The sequence below is a fragment of the Dipodomys ordii genome, unplaced genomic scaffold (genome assembly GCF_000151885.1).
Source record: "Dipodomys ordii isolate 6190 unplaced genomic scaffold, Dord_2.0 Scaffold2, whole genome shotgun sequence".
In the NCBI taxonomy this organism is placed as follows: domain Eukaryota; kingdom Metazoa; phylum Chordata; class Mammalia; order Rodentia; family Heteromyidae; genus Dipodomys; species Dipodomys ordii.
This window is the reverse complement of record NW_012267218.1, coordinates 34,488,927-34,511,254: the sequence shown is the minus strand read 5'-3', so window position 1 is coordinate 34,511,254 and position 22,328 is coordinate 34,488,927. Positions and strand designations below refer to the sequence as shown.

At 35.9% G+C, this 22,328-nt stretch overlaps 1 protein-coding gene across 1 annotated transcript in view; it reads right to left on the bottom strand.

Moving 5' to 3' along the window:
- The window catches only part of LOC105983867 (chromosome unknown open reading frame, human C14orf39), a 37,748-nt gene that overhangs the window by 1,629 nt on the left and 13,791 nt on the right, over positions 1-22,328 (bottom strand). The window contains exons 8-16 of the mRNA XM_013013901.1: positions 21,565-21,575; positions 20,747-20,877; positions 16,700-16,779; positions 11,511-11,578; positions 11,135-11,190; positions 7,615-7,679; positions 5,590-5,765; positions 3,504-3,645; positions 333-384 (exon numbers count right to left, since the gene is read on the bottom strand). Of these exons, the coding sequence (XP_012869355.1) occupies positions 333-384; positions 3,504-3,645; positions 5,590-5,765; positions 7,615-7,679; positions 11,135-11,190; positions 11,511-11,578; positions 16,700-16,779; positions 20,747-20,877; positions 21,565-21,575 (781 nt within the window). The remainder of the gene's footprint in view (positions 1-332; positions 385-3,503; positions 3,646-5,589; positions 5,766-7,614; positions 7,680-11,134; positions 11,191-11,510; positions 11,579-16,699; positions 16,780-20,746; positions 20,878-21,564; positions 21,576-22,328) is intronic.

Here is a 22,328-nt window from a genome sequence, read left to right as displayed (position 1 = left end):
TTGGCCTATCAGAGGGAGGGGAAGAATTTATAGTCAGAGCAGGCTCTAGAAGGCAGAGACAAGGAAAGCAGAGCAAAGAGGGAAAGGAAGGGGAAGGAAGGAAGGAAGGAAGGAAGGAAGGAAGGAAAGAAGGAAGGAAGGAAGGAAGGAAGGAAGGAAGGAAGGGAGGGAAATTGGAGAGTAGGAGAGAAGAGGGAGGGAAATGGGTAGGGAGGGGGGAAGGGAAAGGAAGGGGTGGGGAAGTGAAAGGAGGAAGGAAAGATCAGTGAGGGTCACAAAAGTAGGGGGAAAATTAGTATGTTTTTATATGTAGCAAACTTCAAATCACTTACCAATTTCTTGTGATGGAGGATTTAGATTTACTGCAGAATAATGCTCATTAAACTGGAAAATAATTCCCACAAACTATTACTTGTGAAATAAGTAGAACAGTATATAAAGCATATCTAATATTCAAGATTAAAGTAAGTCATACTTCTTATATAACATAGAATTGCACTTAAAACAAGTTCTGTCTTAGGACTGGGTATATGATTCTGTGGTATAAGCCTTATCTAGCTACATAATGACCTAGATTCAATATCCAGCATAAAAAAAGAGTTCTATCTTCATTTACATTCTATCTTTATTTACTTACATTAAAATAAGGCCTATCCCAGCACTTGGGAAGAGGACCACCAGTTTGAGATCAGCCTGAACTTCATAGACCTTATTTCAAACAAACAAGCTTTTGAGTTTTTCTTTTTTTCTCAAGACTAGGGCTCTACTACTTGGAGCACAACTCCACTTCTGGCTTTTTAGTAGTTAATTGGAGATAAGAGTCTCACAGACTTTTTCTACTGGGCTGACTTCAAACTCACATCCTCAGATTTCAACCTCCTGAGTAGCTAGGATTATAGGTGTGAGCCACCAGGCTTCAGGTAATTCTGTTTTATCCAATGCTAGAATCTTTGGCCCTCCCCTTACCTCCCCTCCTTGTTTTTGTTTTGCCAGTTACAGGGTTTGAACTTAGGGCCTTCCATTAGCTCAGCTTGCTTGCTCAGCTGGCACTCTACCACACTTCCTCTAGCCCAGGATTTTTGCTGGTTATCTGGTAGATGGAGTCTCCAAAATCACTAGTTTCAAGACCACTGTTTCTGGATCTCAGTCTCCTGAGTAGCTAAGATTACAAGCATGAGGCAGAACTGCCTGGTTCAATATTTATCTTTTAATGGAGCATTTAACTCATTCATATTAATAGAATTATTATAAAGTTCTAATTTTCTGTTAATGGAGCATTTAACTCATTCACATTAATGGAATTATTATAAAGTTCTAATTTTCTGTATCATTTTACTATTTATGTTGGCTCTTTTATCTTCTATTATTCTTTTCCTTCTCTTTTGCCTTAAAAAAAAAAAACTTTTTGGTGACACCAGGGTTTGAACTCAAGGCTTTGTACCTGCTAGGTAGGCATACTACTACTTGAGCCATGTGCCTCAGCTCTTTTTCTTTCGTTGTTTCTTTTTTTAGTAAGGTCTCATTTTTTGCCAGGGCTAGCCTGAATTTTCCTATTTAAGCTGGGATAATTTATCACTGTGTCTAGCTTTTTATTGGTTAGGAAAGGGTCACATTAACTTTTCTCCTAGGCTGGCATAAACTGCAATCCTCTTGATCTCAGATTACCCATTAGTGAGGATTATAGACATGAGCCACTATGTTGGCTAAGGTTTGTTTTACTTTTGCTATTTTTTAAAAAACAATTCCATCTTTATTATCAGTTTTACTTTTGAACATTTTCTTGATAATTCTTGACAACATTTTCCTAAGAAACATTATTTTGTCAGTCTCCTTCCCTAGCTCTACCTCTGCATAAACAAAACAACAAAATTAAAGATAAATTTTCTATTATTCCAAATACATTCATCAATTACCTGAGAACAAATTTATTTTTACAACATACTCTTCCTACATGCATATTTTATATATCTATGTATTCAATAATTTTTCAGTGGTTTTATAGTTTTCTTTATTTAAAGTGCCCATTTCCCATTAAGTTTATGTATATCTATGTTGTTATTGTCTTAAAAGAGAATTTAGTCGTAACTCTTTAGTCCATTATTTTTAGGAATTTACTTCAGTAGTTTTTCAAATTAGCACTTAAGTAAAAACTGAAGCAAAAGGTGAAGATATGCAATGATACAGATACAGTACTGTATCATCTCTTTAAAAAATATGCCAACCATTTACTGTAAGAGGACACAGCAATTAAAACTTCTAATCCACATAAAAATACCTAAATGAGCAATAATAATACTTTCATTACATTGCAACTTCCTTTCATAGCATTATTAAGTGGTTGGGACTTTTCAAGGTGTTTTGTATGTATAAATTCATTTAATATTCACAAATAAAATTATTATTTTCATTTTACAGATAAGGAAACTGAGAGTTTTCTACTTCAAATTCCACATGCAAAGCATACAAGTTATTATCTGACTTCTAAGCTAGTTTTAACCACTCCACAATATTTCTCTACTCTCACTAAAAGCATATCTTAACTCTTCAATTTACGTATTAAATACAAAAATGATCTATCATGATTTATGTCAATGAACAGTAAAAATATTAGGAGGAAATTGTTTTCTAGGGAGGGGGTAATACTGAGATTTGAACTCAGGACCTTGTGGTTGTTAGGATAGTTAATATTCAACCTACCATAAGAGTCAAACTTTCAGACCAGGGAATTACTTACCTTTAAAACTAACTAATGACAGAGGTGCAAGGTACACATATATGGTTGAAAAGACCAATTTATAACAGCATTTTAAGCTAATTGATAATATGTAGTTTGCTTAGGAGTTAAACACATTCATTATAAAATCAAATTAATTTTAAACTACAAATTAAACCCTCCCTGTGTTAGCTAGGAGCCCATGGCTCATGCCTGTAATCCTAGCTATTCAGAAGGCTGAAATCTGAGGATTGTGGTTCAAAGCCAACCTTGGCAGAAAAGTCCCCACAAGACATTTATCTCCAATTAACCACTAAAAACCAGAAGTGGCCCTATGGCTCAAAGTGGTAGAAAGCTAGCCTGGAGCAAAACTACTCAGGAACAGCAGCACCTAAGCCCTGAATTCAAGCCCAACCACCACCAACCAAAAAAATCTGTATTTTGAGGACTTTAATAGCGTTGTTTTACTTTCATGGTGTTGGGTATCAAACCAGGGCCTCGCCAATGCTAGGCAAGCACTCAACCATTTATCTATATGCCAGGTCTAATATTCAGATTTTTTGGGAGGTGGGGGCGGGTCGTTCGTGGGGCCTGAACTCTGGGCCTGGGTGCTGTACTTCAGCTCTTCAGCTCAAGGCTAGAGCTCTACCACCTGAGCCACAGCGCCACTTCCAGCTTTTTCTGCTTATAGGTGCAAGCACTCTGCTTATATGCAAGGCAAACACTCTACCACTGAACCACCTTCCCAGCCCCAGTGTACAGTTTTTAAAAATAAAACTTATACTTTTACCTGATCTGATGAGTTTTCTGAATCAAATACAGAGGAGTCAAATAAATTCAATCCTGGTGATCTAGAAGCAAAACTTGTAATAAATGAAAATCCAGGAGATTTTTGTGTTTGATCTTCAGGCACTGTATTTCTATTTCTGTTACAGAGAAATTAAGAAGTCATTAAAATATTATAAAGCTCTTGTGGAACAATGCAAATGGTAAGTACCATAAGCAGTAACATAGAGGTAAAAATTAGCATAGTAGAAAAAGTAGGGAGTAGCTACTAAAGTGACAAACCTATGGTGAAAAGATGGTTTTGGTGGAAAATAAATAGAAAAATCAACATGAGGGTAAGAATACTTTCTGAGAATATACTATCAGGCACAATTCTACCAGGTACTTTCTTGTTTGTTTTTTGTTTTTGTTTTTTGTCGGTCCTGGGGCTTGAACTCTGGGCCTGAGCACTGTCCCTGAGCTCTTCAGCTCAAGGCTAGCGCTCTACCACCTGAGCCATAGTTCTACTTCTGGTTTTCGGTGGTTTATTGGAGGTAAGAGTTTCATGGCCTTTCCTTCCCAGGCTGGCTTTGAACTGTGATCCTCATATCTCAGTCTCCTGAGTAGCCAGGATTACAGGCACGAGCCACCAGTGCCCAGTGCTCTACCAGGTACTTCCGTAAGAATAACTTACTTCACAAAATGATTCGATGAGATAGGTAGTTACTACTGCTGTAACTTTCATTTTGCAGTACAAGAATTTGGAAGCAAGAATAGTTAAGTGATAACTGAAAAGAAGTGCTAGAGTTGAAATTTTACTACAACAATTCAGATTCAAAATCCAAGCACTTAGCCTTGGCATTATCTTTTAGATCTCAAAATCCAGTCACAAGATCTTACAGAAAAGCCAGAAATTAAATTAAAAAAAAATTAAAAGGAGTTTAACTATAAAATGATCTGAGAAAATTTAGACAGGATAATATATTACACAGTAGTTAAAAATAAGGATTTTATGTCCAGAATTGTCTGTTTAAAAAATCTCAACTATAACACTGACTAGTTTTATCAGTAAATTCTATTCCCACATCTAGAAAATGAAGATAATAACATGCCTACAATTTAAATAGTTGTTATGAACTATAAATAAGCATTATTTATAAAGTGCCTAGTGACTTGCATATACTGTCACATAAGAGATGAGATTGTAGCACAAGGGTAGAGAATATGTTTGGCATGCATGAGTCACTGGGTTCAATCTCCACCACCTAATATACATTTTGTGTGTGTGTGTGTGTGTGTGTGTGTGTGTGTGTGTGTGTAGTAATATTCTCACCCATGGAGAGAGGCTTTGATATTTCCCAGTTTTGATATTAGTATTTGATATTTCCCAGTTTTCAAATTTGATGACTTCTACTTTGAACATGCTGTGCTTAAGTCAACACACCATAATATTCATACATAAAACTCTTACTAGTAGTTCAAAATACAGATACAGACCACAGGTGGATGATTCCTGATGAAGTAGTCTATTTGACATGTGTCTTAGAAGAACCTCATGGTTCAATGTTAAAGAAGAGACTGAATTAAATATAAAGGTTAATTGCAGCACTACTTTCTTGGCTGCTAATCACAAATCTGTATTTTATAATTAAATATTCATGTTAGAGAGATATTTATGCCCAAAGAAGTTATGTAACAGAATGGCAGTTCTTGCTTTAGACAAAACAACACATGGAAAAATAACTGCTAGAACATTAATGAATATTAAGACTACAATCTACCATAAATGACAGTAGCTCTTTAGTTTGACCTTTGTAATTTTTTCATAATTTTCTCAACCTTTGGAAAATCTTATATCTATATACTACCATATGGAATAAATACTCAGAATCTACATATCTTCAGCTAAATAAATGACTGAGGAAAAATGGCTTTTTTATGAAACAAATCACTAAAACATTTAAGAAGTGTTCAGAGGAATGAATATATGGAGTTCCATTATACTAGCCTCTCTTCCTTTTCATTTCTGAAACATTTCATAATAAACCCCTTACAATATTTATATGTCAATGAAGAGATAATTTAATTATAAATAGTATTTAAAACCCTACATTTCAAACAAGGGACTTTTTGGAAACTGTATTTTCTCCAAAGATTCAGGTGTCTTCACAGCTTCAGTTCTTAAAAATATAGGAGTTTCAGGATTTCGTGAAAAAATTTCAGCCCTTTCTTCTACTTTGTCACTAGTATTTTCTATTGACTTTCCAAAGTGTTCTGTACATGTAGCCTGCAAATTCAAAGTAACAGAAAACTTTAGTAATAAACGTTATTATATTAATAAAATGACATAAAATGTACAAAGTAGGAAATCAACAAATTGTTATCATTTCACAGATAAAATAAGTAAATAAAAAAACAGTAAACTGGTACTATATATTCAAAAAATTAAAAAGCTAGTTATTTTAATTATTTTTCTCTTCTTCCTGGCTCCTATCTTCCTTACTCCTACCTAAAAAAAAAAAGTCAGTGACAAACTGATCATATTGAAATTGAAGAAAGTATTTAAGAGTAATTTTCTTTAAAATTACAACATTGTACTCTGGAAAAATTGTCTATTAACTTGTATTTAAGAATTTTGCTTTCACTTGGTTCATGTTATAGTCTGAATCTGAAATGTTCTTCTTCAAAGACCCATGTTAAAGGCTTGTGTCCCAGCTTGGAACTATTTGCAAATTCTAATTAAGATTATCTTTAGGTCATTGGGGGGCAGGAAGAAGTATGCCTTGGAAGGGGATTATGAGACCTTAGTCACTTCCTCTTTTTTTCCACTTCCTAGCCATGATGTGAGGTAGTGTGCTGCCACAGGCCCAAAGCAATGATCAGGGACTGCACCTCTAAACTGTGAACCAAGACAAATCTTTTATCTTCATAGTTGGTTATATCAGACAGCTATTATTTCATATAACTGTTAACAGGAAGATGTTAACACAAATTATGTTCCTGTCCTTTTTTTTGCTATTCTCTCTCTCTCTCTCTCTCTCTCTCTCTCTCTCCCCCCCCCCTCTCTCTCTCTCTCTCTCTCTCTCTCTCGTCAGTCATGGGGCTTGAACTCTGGGCCTGGCATTGTCCCTCAGCTCTTCAGCTCAAGGCTAGCACTCTATCATTGAGCCACAGCACCACTTATGGTTTTCTGAGTGGTTTATTGGAGATAAGTGTCTCACAGACTTTCCTGCTCAGGCTGGCTTTGAACCGCAATCCTTAGATCTCAGCTTCCTGAGTAGTTAGGATTACAGGTATGAGCCACCAGCGCCCGGCTTCTTTACCTTTTCTATAAATATTGAGAACCTAAATACTAATTTTCCTGTTTATGGTTTTGTAGGCCAGAGATGTTATTCCTTAGATACATACTCATTACAACAAATTCTTTTACAGAAATAATTTGGGTTTGTTAAAAAAATTAAATGTACATTTTACCTGAATTTCCTTACAGCAAAATTGTGTTATGTAATTGCCCTTATTTTAACCCTTATTAGCTATGGTAAAGTTGATATACATTGTTAAAATGTGTTATGATTAATGTTTTCTAATATTCAAAAATACTTTTTCAATATACTTTTACAGCAACAACTGGTCTTGAATTGTAGTAGCAAATAATTTAGTCTTATTAAACAATTTTTCTTTCAATTATGTTATATCAATATATCATCACTTATTAATGATAATTTTTGTATTTTTAATGTAAACCTCTGTGGCTGCATTTTTGAATCTGAAAAATAGAATCTGTATCTCTCCAGAATTCTGATGATCAACCAAATAACAGCTCATGTAAATTTCATTGTACTAAATGTAAGCTTAAAATGGAAACAGAGTATAAGGGCTGGGAAGGTAGAGCAGTGGTAGAGTGCTTGCCTCACTTGCATAAGGCCCTGGGTTTGATTCCTCAGCACCACATAAACATAAAAAGCCGGAAGTGGCGCTGTGGCTCAAGTGGTAGAGTGCTAGCCTTGAGCTAAAAAGCTTAGAGACAGTGCCCCGGCCCAGAGCTCAAGCCCCACTACCACCCTGAAAAAAAATGGAAATGGAATATAAAATTAGAATGTTTTTCTTAGAAATCAGAAATCAAACATCTGACTTACTTGTGAAGAAGTACAGCTTGATTCTCTCAATTGTCTTACCATCCCTTTATCTCCACATTCTGCATCTGTTATATAAGAAAAAAACTATTACTCTTTTTCAATTTTATTGTAAAATAAAATATTAGTCTAGGTGTATGAAGGTATGAAGTTTAACTTGCAATTTTATATGACCCAACACAATAAATACAAATAAAAGAACAAAACATAATATTTATAGTTTAACAAACAAAATTGTAAAAACACTCATGTGGCCACCACTAAGTTGAGGAAATCAAGCATCATGAACACTTTTACAAAAAGTCTCATATTCTCCATATTCTCCTTCCTCAGAAGTAATCCTAGGGCAGGAAATGTGGCCTAGTGGTAGAGTGCTTGCCTAGCGTGCAAGAAGCCGTGGGTTCAATTCCTCAGTACCACATACACAGAAAAAGCTGGAAGTGGTGCTGTGGTTCAAGTGATAGAGTGCTAGCCTTGAGCAAAAAGCAGCTCAGGCACAGTGCCCAGGCCCTGAGTTCAAGTTCTAGGACTGACAAAAAAAAAAAGTAATCCCTACTCTGACTTTTGTGATACTCATTTCCTAACTTGTATATGATAAACCATAAAAATAATTTTTTCCTGTTTTAAAATGTCAAATGGAATAGTATCATATGCTATTATCGCTTTGCTTTATTTAGCAATATGCATGTAAAATTGATCACTATAAACATATTGCTGAATTTAAATATATTGTTGAATATAAACATAATTTTCTCATTCTTAAGTATTTTGTCATTCATATGCTATCTATGCATTCTTATGCAACTGAGCATTTTTTATGTTTCTCTTTTAAAGTTATTACAATATTGTAACATTCTCTTAGATACATCCTTGTATGTATTTAGCTATATTTCTCTAAATATGTACTTAAGAATAGAATAGGTAGAATTAGGAAGTATACATTATGTCTATATTCTAAGACCAGAGAGGTGTGTCAGTTTTTGTTCTGACAACTAGCCATTCTAGAAATCATTTAATCCCACCAGATAAACTATTAAGTTCAATTATAATTTAGGTATGGTTTCAATTATATAGTTGTTTCTAAAGGACAGTTCCCTATTGTCCTACATTCTCAGCAGCATTACTTTTTAATACTTAATGTGGTCACACTTTTGAATTTTACTAATCTAGAGATGTGTAAGAACATCTCACTGTAGTTTTTACAGTTCCATGAGTTGCTGAGCATCTTTTCATGTTTATTTGCCACACAAATTGCTCTTTTTAAAGTGCTTATTCACATATTTTACATATCACTTCAAATTGGGTTGTCTTTTCCTTCTTTTCTTATATGGAATGCTTCATGAATGTGCGAAACTTTTAGACAGGAGCTATGCTAATCTTCTCTGTATCATACCAAATTTAGTCTATGAGCTGCCGAAATGAAAATGTGTTTTTTTTTTCTTGATTAATAGTTCTTTCACATCGTGTGGACTACACCAGTTGTGAGGCTTGAACTCTGAGCCTGGGCGCCTATCCCTTAGCTCTTCAGCTCAAGGTAAGCACTCTATCATTTGAACCACAGTGCCACTTCTGGGTTTCAGAGTGGTTTATTGGAGATAAAAGTCTCACGGACTTTCCTGCCTGGACTGGCTTTGAACCATGATCCTCAAATCTCAGCCTCCTGAGTAGGATTACAAGCGTCAGCCACTGACACCCGGCTAAATTACTCTTTTTGACAGTTTTATATACTGCATGTCTTTTGGCATGATGACTCACCTTCTATTCTTTATGGTATCTTTTGATTTAAAAAATTCTTAATTTTAATATAGTTAAATTTTCTTTTATAATTAGGCTTTTTAATTATTTAAAAATCCTTAAAAAAACTTCAAAGGATTAGGAGAGGAAAAACTGGGGGGGACAAAGGGAAGGGTGACATTGACTAAAATTCATTATACTCATAACCTGACTTATGGCTATGTAAAGTCTTTCTACAATTACTTAATGATGAAATTTTTTTAAACTTCAAAGGATTCTAAAAATCCTTTCCATACTGAAGTCATGCATCTGTTTCTCTATGTGATTTTTCGAAAAGCTTTGTATTTTGAGTCACAATTATCACTTTTCTCCATGTATTTCATCACATTGTGGGTATAGAGGTTGCTAAAAGTTATCTTTTTATTTTCCAAAATAATTATGTCTTCATCACACGTGTTCAACAACAGGGAAAACTATGTCATTTATATACATTTCCAACGTTTTATTTCAAGGATGTATTGTTCCTAGATATTAGATATTGCTCCTGTCTAGTACTTTCAGCTTGGCATATAGAAAGGATATAAACATCTAGTTACGAATATACATCTTACAGAGAAAAATGTAGGGAGACTATTTATCTTTGTGGAAAAAGCATGGTTTTTTGGATGAATCCCATAAAAAATATTGATACATTATGACCATTCTGTCAAGTACTTGTGGCTCATATCTGTAATCCTAGTTAGGCAGGATCTGATGTTCATGGTTTGAAGTCAGTCCAGTCAAAAACATCTATGAGATTTACCTCCAATCTGCCTCCCAAAAAGCCAGAAGTGGAGGTATGGCTCAAGTGATAAAGTGCTAAACTTGAGCAAAAAAGCCAAGTAAGAGTTGGAAGCCTTAAGTTCAAGTTCTAGTACTAGAAACAAAAAAACTGACCATTCTGAAAATGCATATATCTACAATATTCTCATGCTTTCAGAATGAGGTATTTCCAAAATAAGAGTCCATAATCAAACGAGACTTGAAGATATTTACATAGAATAATGTGTGGGATAATTTTATGTATTAATGCATTTCCAAATACGTATAATATATGACACATATACATATTCTTACAGGTATTTATATACATATAGACATATGCCATATAGGTGTACATATGAGATACAGAAAAAAGTATTTTCAAAGATGTGTCAAAATCCCAATAGCTAGCTGATTTGAGGATAACAAATACACACATATATTCTATGAGCCCTCTATGATTTTATCCAGAGAAAACAGCCCAAGATGGTAAAACATTAGTGCAAAAGAATATAGTATTATTTATAATAGCAAAAAATTCTAGAAACAACCAAATATTTAATGTGAGAAAATGGCTAAATAAATTATGGTGTATTCACACAACAGACCATTATACAGTTATTCCAAATAAAACCAATGACCTAGAGAAACAAGCTCAATAGTGTATCAAGTAGGGACACAAAGGATGTAAAATTACATGAGACATGATTCAAATTTAGGATGAAAAAATATGTATAGACTAAAAATATGCACAAGTAAGTATGGGCATCAGCTATGTCTATGTGATGGTATACTTGTTTCTTTTAGATTTTTGTTTTCCAAACTTCCTACAAGGAAATGCATTTAGAAGAACATGTACTTTAATGCTTGGCCTGTGTGGGCAATTACCAAAGATAAAAATATCCAAATACTTTATTTGAATAATATGTATACATATATATAGTTACTTTTACTTAGGAAAAATATAAAAAGCAAATACCTGAAATGCCTGTATTTTCTTTTTCAAACCACTGATTACAGCTTGCTTTTTTCTGTAAATTTAATCTAAAATACAATAAGCATAACTTTATATTATTTCCTTAGTTGGTATTTATTAGCCATTCCTTCCCTCCCCTCCCCTTCCTTTCCTTCCTCTCCCTCCCTTTCTTTCCCTTTCCTTTTTCTTCTGCATTCTTCCTGCCTTTTCCCTTGCTATTCCCCTTTGCCTTTCTCCTCCCTTTCCTCCCTCTTTCCCCCTTTCCCTTCTTCCCTCCCTCCCTCCCTCCCTCCCTCCCTCCCTTCCTTCCTTCCTTCCTTCTCTTTCTGTGTTACTCTACCACTGAGATACATCCCTGGTCCCCAAGAATTTTATTTTAAAAAGTTACCTGAATTGCAAAGAATTTTGTGAACTTTTAATAGCTGTAATATCACTCATAGCAGAGTCATTAAATACCTGCAAGAAATTAAGCATTATAATTGGCTATATAAAACAATAAGCATATGCCATAAACTGCTCAGAGCTGTCCCAGATTAACATTTCACTCCACTATCATCATCAATCATTATCAACATCAACAACTACAAATATTTACTAAAACTACTACACTTAAAACAAAGTAAATATGAAGAAACAAAAAGAGACTCTCAGGCTAGCCAGGAATAGTGGTATACATCTGTAATTACACCTACTTGGAGGTAGAGATTGAAAAGATTGTTCTAAGAGGTCAGTCCTGCCAAAAAAGTTAGCAAGATACCCAACTCAGCCAACAGTCTGGATATGGTGGCAGATGCCCGTAGTTTTACCTGCATGAAAGGCACAGGTAAGAGCTTCAAGCTACAGCCTGGCCCCAGGCAAAAATGGAAGACTATCTTATAATAATAATAAAAACAGCTGGATGCAGGTAGCTCATACCTGTAATCCTAACCACTTGGGAGGATGAGATCTGAGGATCTTGGTTCATAGCAAGTCGAGGTAGGAAAATCCGTGAAATTCTTATTTCCAAGTAATCACCAAAAGGCCAGAAGTAGAGCTGTGGCTCAAGTAGCAGAGTGCTAGCCTTGAGCAAAAAGGCTCAGGGACAGTGCCCAAGGTCCAAAGTTCAAACTCCAAGACCAGCACACATACACACATACAAAAAAAATAACAATAATTAAAAATAACTGAAAGCAAAGGATGTGACTTAAGAGGTAGAGTGCCTGCCTAATAAGCACATGGTCCCGATGTCCAAGCCCAACACTAACAAGAGCAACAGAAAAAGACTCAGAATTTAATGGGTTTTGTTTTCTTTTTTTGTCATTGGGGGGCACTATCCCAGAGGTCTTTTGCTCAAGGCTAGTGCTCTACCACTTTGAGCCATAGTGCTACTTGAATTTTCTGGTGGTTAACTGGAGATAGTCTCAAGACTTTACTGCCCAGGCTGGCTTTGAACTGTGATCTCGGATCTCAGCCTCTTAAGTAGCTAGGATTACTGGTGTGGGTCACTGGCACCAGGCTAGAATTTGATCTTTTTAAAAAATATGATAACCATTTGGGGCAAAATTTCTACATTTAAGGTAATGCTTTAAAATTTTTATCCTGTTCATATTCATGACTAATCAAGTAGATGTTTTCTCAAATGATTACTTGATTTCATTTTTCAAATAGTATATCATGGTTTTTGCCTAGGTGAATGGAAACCTAAGTCTTCCTACTTATACCTCCCACATAGCTGGGATGATGGGTGTGAACACAATTAATCACTTCGTCTGTGGCTGAGATGGCGTCTTGCTAACTTTTTGCTGAGGTTAGCCTCAAACTACAATCTTTATCTCTACCTCCCAGAAAATTGGAAAAGATGTAATCTCATCTGGTCCAGTCTGATTTCTATAGTCTTCCTTCCTTTATAATCTCTCAATCTAATACAGGAAAGGAAAACAAAGTCTGAACTTTCTCTCTTATGTATATATTAAAGAACTAGGATTTCATTTTTAATTTTACTTTAATATTGTTTAAAACAGCTCTTTGTTTCAAGCCTTTCATTATTCCTGAGTGACTCATTTTGAACAATCCCCAATTTTTTTTGTTAATAGACTCAAAATGTAAGGATCTTTGTTTTAAAAGCAAAGTTCATCTATTTTATTTTTGTTAAACAGAGTAATGTAATCTATCATTATTATGCTTTTATAATGTGTCAGTCTCCTTTAAAGAACAAATTCAGTTATTGGTTTGATGTATGTTTTAAGCAATACATTTTTGTATATGACTCCCTGACAAAGTTTAGAACCAAGTAGTAAGCTTGCTTGGTATATGTATTTTATTACTAATAAATATGGTGAATCAGTCCTATAAAATAGTTGTAACAAATTACACACACACACACAAATCTTAATCTCACAAAGTTGTACTAAGATTTTTGAATGTTGGCTATCTTATAAATGAAAGTAGATATACTCCTGTAGGCAAGAATCTTTATATGGGGGGGGTAGGAGTTAGAGGTGTTAGGGGGTGGGAGATGGGAAGAGATGGAAGGGGAAACAAAGGAGGAAGCAACAAAGCTTGATAAGAAATGTACTCATTACCTTGCCCATGTAACTGTAACCCCTCTGTACGGTATTTTCACAATAAAAAATTTTTTTAAAAGAAAATAAAGAAAGAAAGAAAGAATCTTTTTATTTCAGTGACCCCATTTCTTTTCTGTTATTTGCCTTCTTATAAACTCTGTATTTCTCAACATCTGAAGACAGAGATAGTCTTCTGACTATGTTCTGACCAATGAAATGATAACATAAATTGTTTAAAAGTTTCTAGCTTCACTTTTATTGTCTCCATAAAATTTAAGAATCACTATATGTTTGTTTTTTTTTGGGGTCACGGAGCTTGAACTCTGGGCCTGGGCACTGTCCCTCCGCTCTTCAGCTCTAGGCTGGAGCTCAACCACTGGAGCCACAGTGCCACTTCTGGTTTTCTGAGTGGTTTATTGAAGATAAGGGTCTCATGGACTTTTCTTGCCCTGGCTGGCTTTGAACAGCTATCCTCAGATCTCAGCCTCCTGAGTAGCTAGAATTACAGGCATGAGTCACCGGTGCCTGGCTCATACTGTTATATTTTAACTACTCTAGTGTCTTTTGTTGTACAGGCTTTTTGTTTTGACATTGCCAATTGATCAATTTGTCTTTCCCAGAACCACACTGTGCTTTGCTAATATTTAAGAAATAGCTGGGTGCTGGTGGCTCACACCTGTAATCCTAGCTTCTCATGAGGCTGAGATCTGAGGATCATGGTTAAAAACCAAGAAAGGGCAAGAAAGTCCATGAAACATTTATCTCTAATTAATCACCAGAAAACTGGAAGTAGTGCTGTGGCTCAAGGTAGTAGAGCACTAGCCTTGAGCAAAAGAGCTCAGATATAGTACTCATCTCCTAGTTCAAGCTCTACAACCAACAAAAATAATTTTTTAAATATAAAAATATATGTAGCTGGGCACCAGTGGCTCACACCTGTAATCCTAGCTACTTAGCTAAAGAGGTAGAGTGCCAGCCTTAAGTGAAAAAGATAAGGATATTTTAAAGATGGTACTAACTGAATCACATATTTATGGCTCAGAAATAGATCTAGTCTTGTTTTCTATTTAAATGCTTTATAGCTGCTCTATTCTCCCCCATTCTTCTATCTCTTATTGACTAATTTGCTTTATTTTTTTTACTGCCTTAAAATTTTATGCCTTCCTTTTCTCTTTTGAAGATGACCCTTAAATATTTAACACATGTTCAAATCTTTGCATTTTTCCACCAACATATAAAATTAATCATTATTCAAGCATTCTCCCTGTCTCCATTCCCAGCTCCATCCCACACACCCCAAAAATAGTTTAAATAAATTGTTTTCTTCTTTTATCTTCTTTCCTCACTTCAAACTGACATAATCAGGACTTTTAGTACCAGAATTTTAGATTTTATACTTAATATTTACTTAGACTTAAATTTCATTAATTAGTTACCATTACCACTTAGTTATATTATTAACTGTGAACTGATGGAATGACAATTATATTTTTCATCAAAAATTTCCCTCTGGACTGTTTTCAGGGAGAACAAAGGGAAACAATGATGTGCAAAATCAGTAATTAGCTTTCTGGTGGTAAATTCCTTGTAGTTCACAAGTATCAAGAAGAACCAACTTGTCTTTCTCACTTAAACTCATTGCTTCCACCTGAAGAAAGTCATCCCACGGCTCATACCAGACTAAAAGCAGAATGGATATGGAAGAAACAATGATTAACTAGTCTACTGAAGTAACCTAACCAATTACCCTAATCATTGTTCCTGGATCTCTCCGTTGTGAAAAATGCATATACCAGGAGATAATATCCTTCTTCAAATCAATCCTTCTTTCTTATTTCAGAGATTTTTTTTTTTGTCAGTCCTGGGGCTTGAACTCTGGGCCTGAGCGCTGTCCCTCAGCTCTTCAGCTCAAGGTGAGCACTATACCTCTTGAGCCACAGCACCACTTCTGGTTTTCGGAGTGGTTTATTGGAGATAAGAGTCTCATAGACTTCCCTTCCTGGGCTGGCTTTGAACTCAGCCTCCTGATTACAGGTGTGAGCTACCAGCTCCCGGCCATTATTTCAGAGATTTTTCTAAGTTTCTGGTCTACTAGGCACAGGGCTTGGCATTTTATTATTTTATTGTTTTTATTAAGGTATTATACAGAAGGATTACCATTTCACAATTCAGGTAATACACACATTTCTCTTTTGAACAATTTCACCTTCCTTCACTTTTCCCCAGTTTTGCCCTCCTGTCCCTGCTCACAAGGTGAATAGCTCATTTTCCAATATTCCACCTAGTGTATACTGAATATCATGATTGCATTTGTTCATCTTTCCTCCCTCCTTTTCTGTATTCCACATTTCCCGCCCCCCCCACAAAAAAAAAGCAGAAGGGGAAACAAAGAAAAAAGAAGCACACACAAACACCACCTAAACAACCCATGTTTCTGTTTCCTGGAATTCCTTTCAATAAGTAGTATTTTAAAAGTTTAGGGGCGTTTTGCCTTTGGGTTCCTCACCTACTGGTATCCTCTTGTCTGACTGTTTGTGTGTGAATAGCTAGAGTTGTGTATAGGTTATCATGTCAGGGTTTGGTATTTTAAAGTACCGTTTTTCTTACTTTAATGGACTTGTTACAGTATATGTTCAGAATACTGACATGTTAATATTTTAAGCTGGGCATCGGTGGCTCATGCCTGTAATCCTAGCTACTCAGGAGGCTGAAATCAGAGAATTGTGATTCAAAGCCAGCCTGGGCAGGAAATCTGTGAGACTCTTATCTCAAATAAACCATAAAAAAACAGAAGTGATACTGTGGTTCAAATGGTAGAGTGCTCGCCTTGATCTGAAGAACTGAGGGATAGCGCCCAGGCCCAGAGTTCAAGCCCCACAACCAACCAAAAAGAAAATTTAAAATTTTAGACCCTGAGGTTATACTAATGAAAGATTTAATTAACAGACATTCAACCTCTGTATTCCAAATGCAGAATGTTCATTATTTCATATAATGAAAGCAAACATCTGTGCTGTTAAAAAATAAAACCTACCTGGATATCATTTTCTTTTTGTCTGAAGTCAGCACTGGCAATCTTTGACTGTTTGATGGCATTATCTTCTTCATCTAATTCTGGAAGACAGAATCAAACATGATCTCTGGCTGGGCGCTGGTGGCGCTGTAACCCTAGCTACTCAGGAGGCTGAGATCTGAGGATCGCGGTTCAAAGCCAGCCCGGGCAGGAAAGACCGTGAGACTCCTATCTCCAATAAAAACTACCAGAAAACCGGAAGTGGCGCTGTAGCTCAAGTGGTAGAGCGCTCGCCTTGAGCTGAAGAGCTGAGGGATAGCACTCAGGCCCAGAGTTCAAGCCCCACAACTGACAAAAAAAAAAAAAGAGAATCAAACATGATCTCCAACCACCTTTCCATCTTTTCCTCCAGTTTTTCCCTTCCTCCCTCCCTTTTTCTTTCTTCATTTTTAGTGGTGAGAATAAGATGCTAGGCTCGCATTCTTCCACTGAGCCTACACCCCAGCCTTTATCTCTAACATTTAATCTAAATTTGTACCTTAGAAAATCAGGTCTAAAACTACAACCCATTCCCCTAAAAACAGGAACAAGGCAAGGATGCCCACTTCCTCCACTCCTCTTTTATAAAGTTCTGGAATCCTTAGCCAGAGCAATAGGCAAGAAAAAGACATTAAAGGGATCCGCATAGGGGAGGAAGAAGTTAAACTATCTCTTTTTTGCAGATGACATGATTTTATATCTTAACGATTCCAAAAGGTCCATCCCCAAACTCTTAGAGCTTATAAACCACTTCAACGAAGTAGCAGGATATAAAATTAACCCACAAAAATCAGTCGCCTTTCTGTACAGCAACAATGTACAAGCAGAAAGGGAAATCAAGGAAAAAACCCCATTCACAATAATCTCAAAAAAAAAAGTATCTAGGAATTAACCTAACCAAAGATGTAAAAGGTCTATTTCATGAAAACTACAAAACCCTTAAAAAAAGGAATCACAGAAGATACCAGGAAATGGAAAGACCTCCCATGTTCCTGGATAGATAGAACATAGTAAAAATAGTCATACTGCCAAAATTGATATAAACATTCAATGCAATTCCCATTAAAATCCCAATGATGTACTTTACTGAAATAGAGAAAACAGTCCAAAAATTCATATGGAACAACAAGACCTAGAATAGCCAAAGCAATTCTAGGCAAAAGAAAGAATGCAGGAAGGATCACGATACTGAATTTCAAGCTCTACTATAGAGCCATAATAACAAAGGCAGCTTGGTACTGGCACAAAAAGAGACCTCAAGACCAATGGAACAGATTAGAGGACCCAGAAATAAAGCCCCATATGTGACAGTTGATATTTGACAAAGGAACCAAAGACATACAGTGGAATAATCATAACCTCTTCAACTACTGGTGCTGGGAAAACTGAATGACCACATGCAGAAATCTAAAAGTTGACCTTAGCCTGTCACCATGCACTAACATCAACTCAAAATGGATGAAAGACCTTAACATCAAACCTGATATTCTGAAACTACTGCAGGACAGAGTAGGAAAGATACTTAAACTTATAGGCACAGGCAGGAACTTCCTGAACGGAGTCCCAGGGTCACAACAAATTGGAGAGAGACTTGATAGATGGGACTACCTTAAAATAAAGTTTCTGCACAGATAAAGAAATAGTAACCAAACTAGAAAGAAAGCCAACTATTTGGGAAAAAAATATTTACCAGCAATATATCAGACAAGGGTCTAATATCCATTACATACAGGGAACTCAAGAAACTAACCCCTCACAGATCTAACAAACCAATCATGAAATGGGCAAGGGAACTAAAGAGAAACTTCTCAGAAGAAGAAATAAAAATGGCAAAGAAACACATGAGGAAATGTTCATCATCCCTGGCTGTAAAAGAAATGCAAATAAAAACAACCCTGAGATACCACCTTACCCCAGTCAGAATGGCCCACATCCTACATTCAACCAATGACAAATTCTGGAGGGAATGCGGAGAAAGATGACTCTACTGCATTGCTGGTGGGAATGTATACTAATACAACCACTTTGGAAAGCAGTCTGGAGGTACCTCAGAAAGCTAACTATTGACCTCCCTTATAACCCAGTCATACCACTCCGAGGCATCTACCCTGAACAACAGGAACCAGTACACAAAGACACATGCACCTCCATGTTTATTGCAACACTGTTCACAATAGCCAAGATCTTGGAACAACCCAAATGCCCCACTACTGATAAGTGGATACAAAAACTGAGGTACCTATATACAATAGAATATTACGCAGCCATTAGAAAGGACAACATAATGGTATTTGCAGGGAAATGGATAGAACTATAGTAAACTATTTTGAGCAAGGTAAGCCAAGAACAAAGAGACAAATGGCACAAGGTCTCCCTGATACGTGGATGCTAAAGCCAAAATACAAGAAGATATGGCAAAGTAAACAAGACTCAAGAAACAAAAGGCAGCCACCCATTTTGTCATATCATTACTAAATGACTCCATGTTCTTGACCATATATATGGTAGATATATGCACGCAACGGAGGGAAGCCAGGAGGAAGACACAGAATAAGTGGGAAACGGAACAACATACAACAAAGGGGACCATCAGCTGCATTGGACATAGAAGTAAAAGAACTAAGCAACCCAAAGACAGTGATGGGAAGGGAGGAATAAGAGGGAAAGAGGGAACAGCCTACACTAAGCAAAAGGAAAGAAATCTAAACATCACCCAATGTGGAAGAAATAATTTGTATTGTCAAAGCTCATAGAATTCACAAACTTTATAGACCATGGTAATGACAATTTGCCTTGTGAAGGTTAAAATGTATTTGTGTCTTTAACTAAGTATCACTATTCCTCTATTCTGTGAAATATGTGAAATTTATGTAATCTAATCTCAATTTTAAAAGAAAAGTGAGAAAAGGGATGGGTTAGGAGTGATAGGTGACAATGTTGTCAGACACTTTGTATTCATATACTGTTTTGTAGAATGGGAACTTCTTTGTACAACTACTTCAAGATATAATAATAAAAAATGTTTAAAAAAATAAAATCAGGTCTAAATGAGTATCTAAGATTCAGAGTTAAAATTATTTAAAACTCTTAATTCATTAAATATATATTAGTTATTATAACGATTAGTGTGAAAAGACTAAGTGAAAAAAACTATATCATTTTAATGAATAACCAAAGAAGATAAGAGTAGTGATACTAATGATATGGAACAAATAAAACAGCTAATGTAGTCAGTCTAACACAATGTAGTTCATCTAATCTGGAGACCAACTGGAATGAAATATGATTCTCATACTTTGGTGACCAAGTTACAAATACTATTAACACAAGTTAATAGTATTAACTCCCACTTAAATCACACATACTGATAATATACAATATCTCAACTAAAATGTATATATTTATTTTTCCTCCTCTGACTGCTATCAAACCAGAACACTTTCAAAATTTCTTCATTGTCTTTAAGTCATTGCACAAAGAAGATGCCATTTAACAGATCAGTTTATGAATACAATGCATTTTTTTTCCTGGGGCATAAACTCAGGGCCTAGGACCTGTCCCTGAGCTTCTTTTGCTCAAGGCTAGCACAAGGCTAGCACTCTACCACTTGAGCCACAGAGACACTTCCAGCTTTTTCTGTGTATGTGCTACTAAAAAATTGAACCCAGGACTTCATGCATGCTAGGCAAGCACGCTACCACTAAGCCCATTAATACAATGTTCATCTTGATCATCCCCTTCAATATTCTCATCCCCTTCCTCACACTTCAACCCACTCCTTCCCTTAATTTTCATATACAATTATTGACTCATTTTAATGTATCATGAAAATAATTTCTTTCTAAAAAAAAGACAGATGTGAAGTTCAGATCTTATTTGCTCTCAGAAGTATTCACAATAGTACTTTCCTGAGTCTACAGATCCCAGAACTGTTTTCTTGCTTATACCAAATGATAACTAAAAGTCATTTTGATTTCTTCAGTGTTTGCAAAGGAAAATAAAGTTTTTAAATAAGAAACAATTCTGTACCTGTAACTCTTGGTCTTGAAGAATGTATCTTTATTGGTCTTAGTAATTTCTGAGTTTCATAGGGAAGAAATAATTGACTGCTTTGTGGAGGGTTGTTCAATACAAGCACATGTTCATCTTTTTCAAAAACTCTAAAGAGAAAAGTGGATTGCATTCGATATTAGCCAAGTAAATATTAGTATATTTTAAATCTAGAAGGAAGGGCTGGGAAGCTGGCCCAAAGGAGAATGCTTGCCTAGCATGCATGAGGCCCTGGGTTCGTTTCCTCAGCACCCATAAACAGAAAAGGAAGTGGTGCTGTGGCTCAAGTGGTACAGCACTAGCCTTGAGCTGAAGAGCTGAGGGACAGCACCCAGGCCCAGAGTTCAGGCCCCACGACTGACAAAAAAAAAATCTAGAAGGAATATTTAGGTTTTATATAGTTAAAAACTCTTTATATTTGCAGATAATGAACTGAGTTCCAAAAAATTTAACAGACTTGCTTGATATTATTAAATTACTTGGTAATAGTGCTAATGCTAAATACACTTTACCTAATTAAGTCCAGTGCTCAGTATAACTTTTTATTTTTAGAATATACCCAGTTTTAAAAGATGTTTTTAAACAGATCAGAAACCTGTTAAATGAAAACGTTAATCATAAATATCATCTTATATTTCACATTACTTCAAATTAAAAAAAACTAGAAGCAAATTAGCTAACATGAATATATAAATCATTAAATCAGTATTACAATCATAAATGTTTGGGGGGGTTGCTAGAAGAATAGTTTTGAGTTTTCTTAAATCAGGAAACTAGAATAAACACTATTAAAGTACATCACACCTCTCTATCAGCAGGGGATACAGTTCAAGACCCCTAGTGGATAGCTGTAACCACTACTGTATCTCCCTTTGTCATCTCCTCCTCTTCCCACTTCTCATGCCTTCTCTCTTTCTCTCTTCCTCCCTCTCTATATCTGTTTATTTTTATTTAAAATTTGTAATTGTTAGTATAAAGGTAATGTACAGAAGGATTATAGTTACATAAGTCAGGTAATGAGTCCATGTCTTTTTGGACAGCATCGCCCTTTCCCTCACTCTCTCCCAGTTACATGTTTTTCATATATATTCTTATATATAATACACAAATTTAATGTCTTTTCCTTCTTAGCTAAGTGCTCAGTACACATTGTGCTACAACTTTTGCAATATGAAGTGTAATAGAAAAATTAGCATAAATTTCTTTTTTTTTTCTTTTTGGTCATGGGCTTGAACTCAGGGCCTGGGCACTGTCCCTGAGCATTTTTGCTGAAGGGTAGCACTCTACCACTTAGAGCTACAGTGCCACTCCCAGTTTCCTGGTGGTTAACTGAAGATGAAGAGTCTCATAGTTTTTTCTGCCTGGACTGGCTTCACTCAGCCAGTAGCTAGGATTACAGGTGTGAGCCACTGGAGCCTGGCCATGAAATTTCTTTTCCCTTCTTCACAACTGGGCAGACAGAAGATTCATTCTTTTTTTTTGGGGGGGGGGTCCAGTCATGGGGCCTGAACTCTGGGCCTGGGCACTGTCCCTCAGCTCTTCAGCTCAAGGCTAGCGCTCT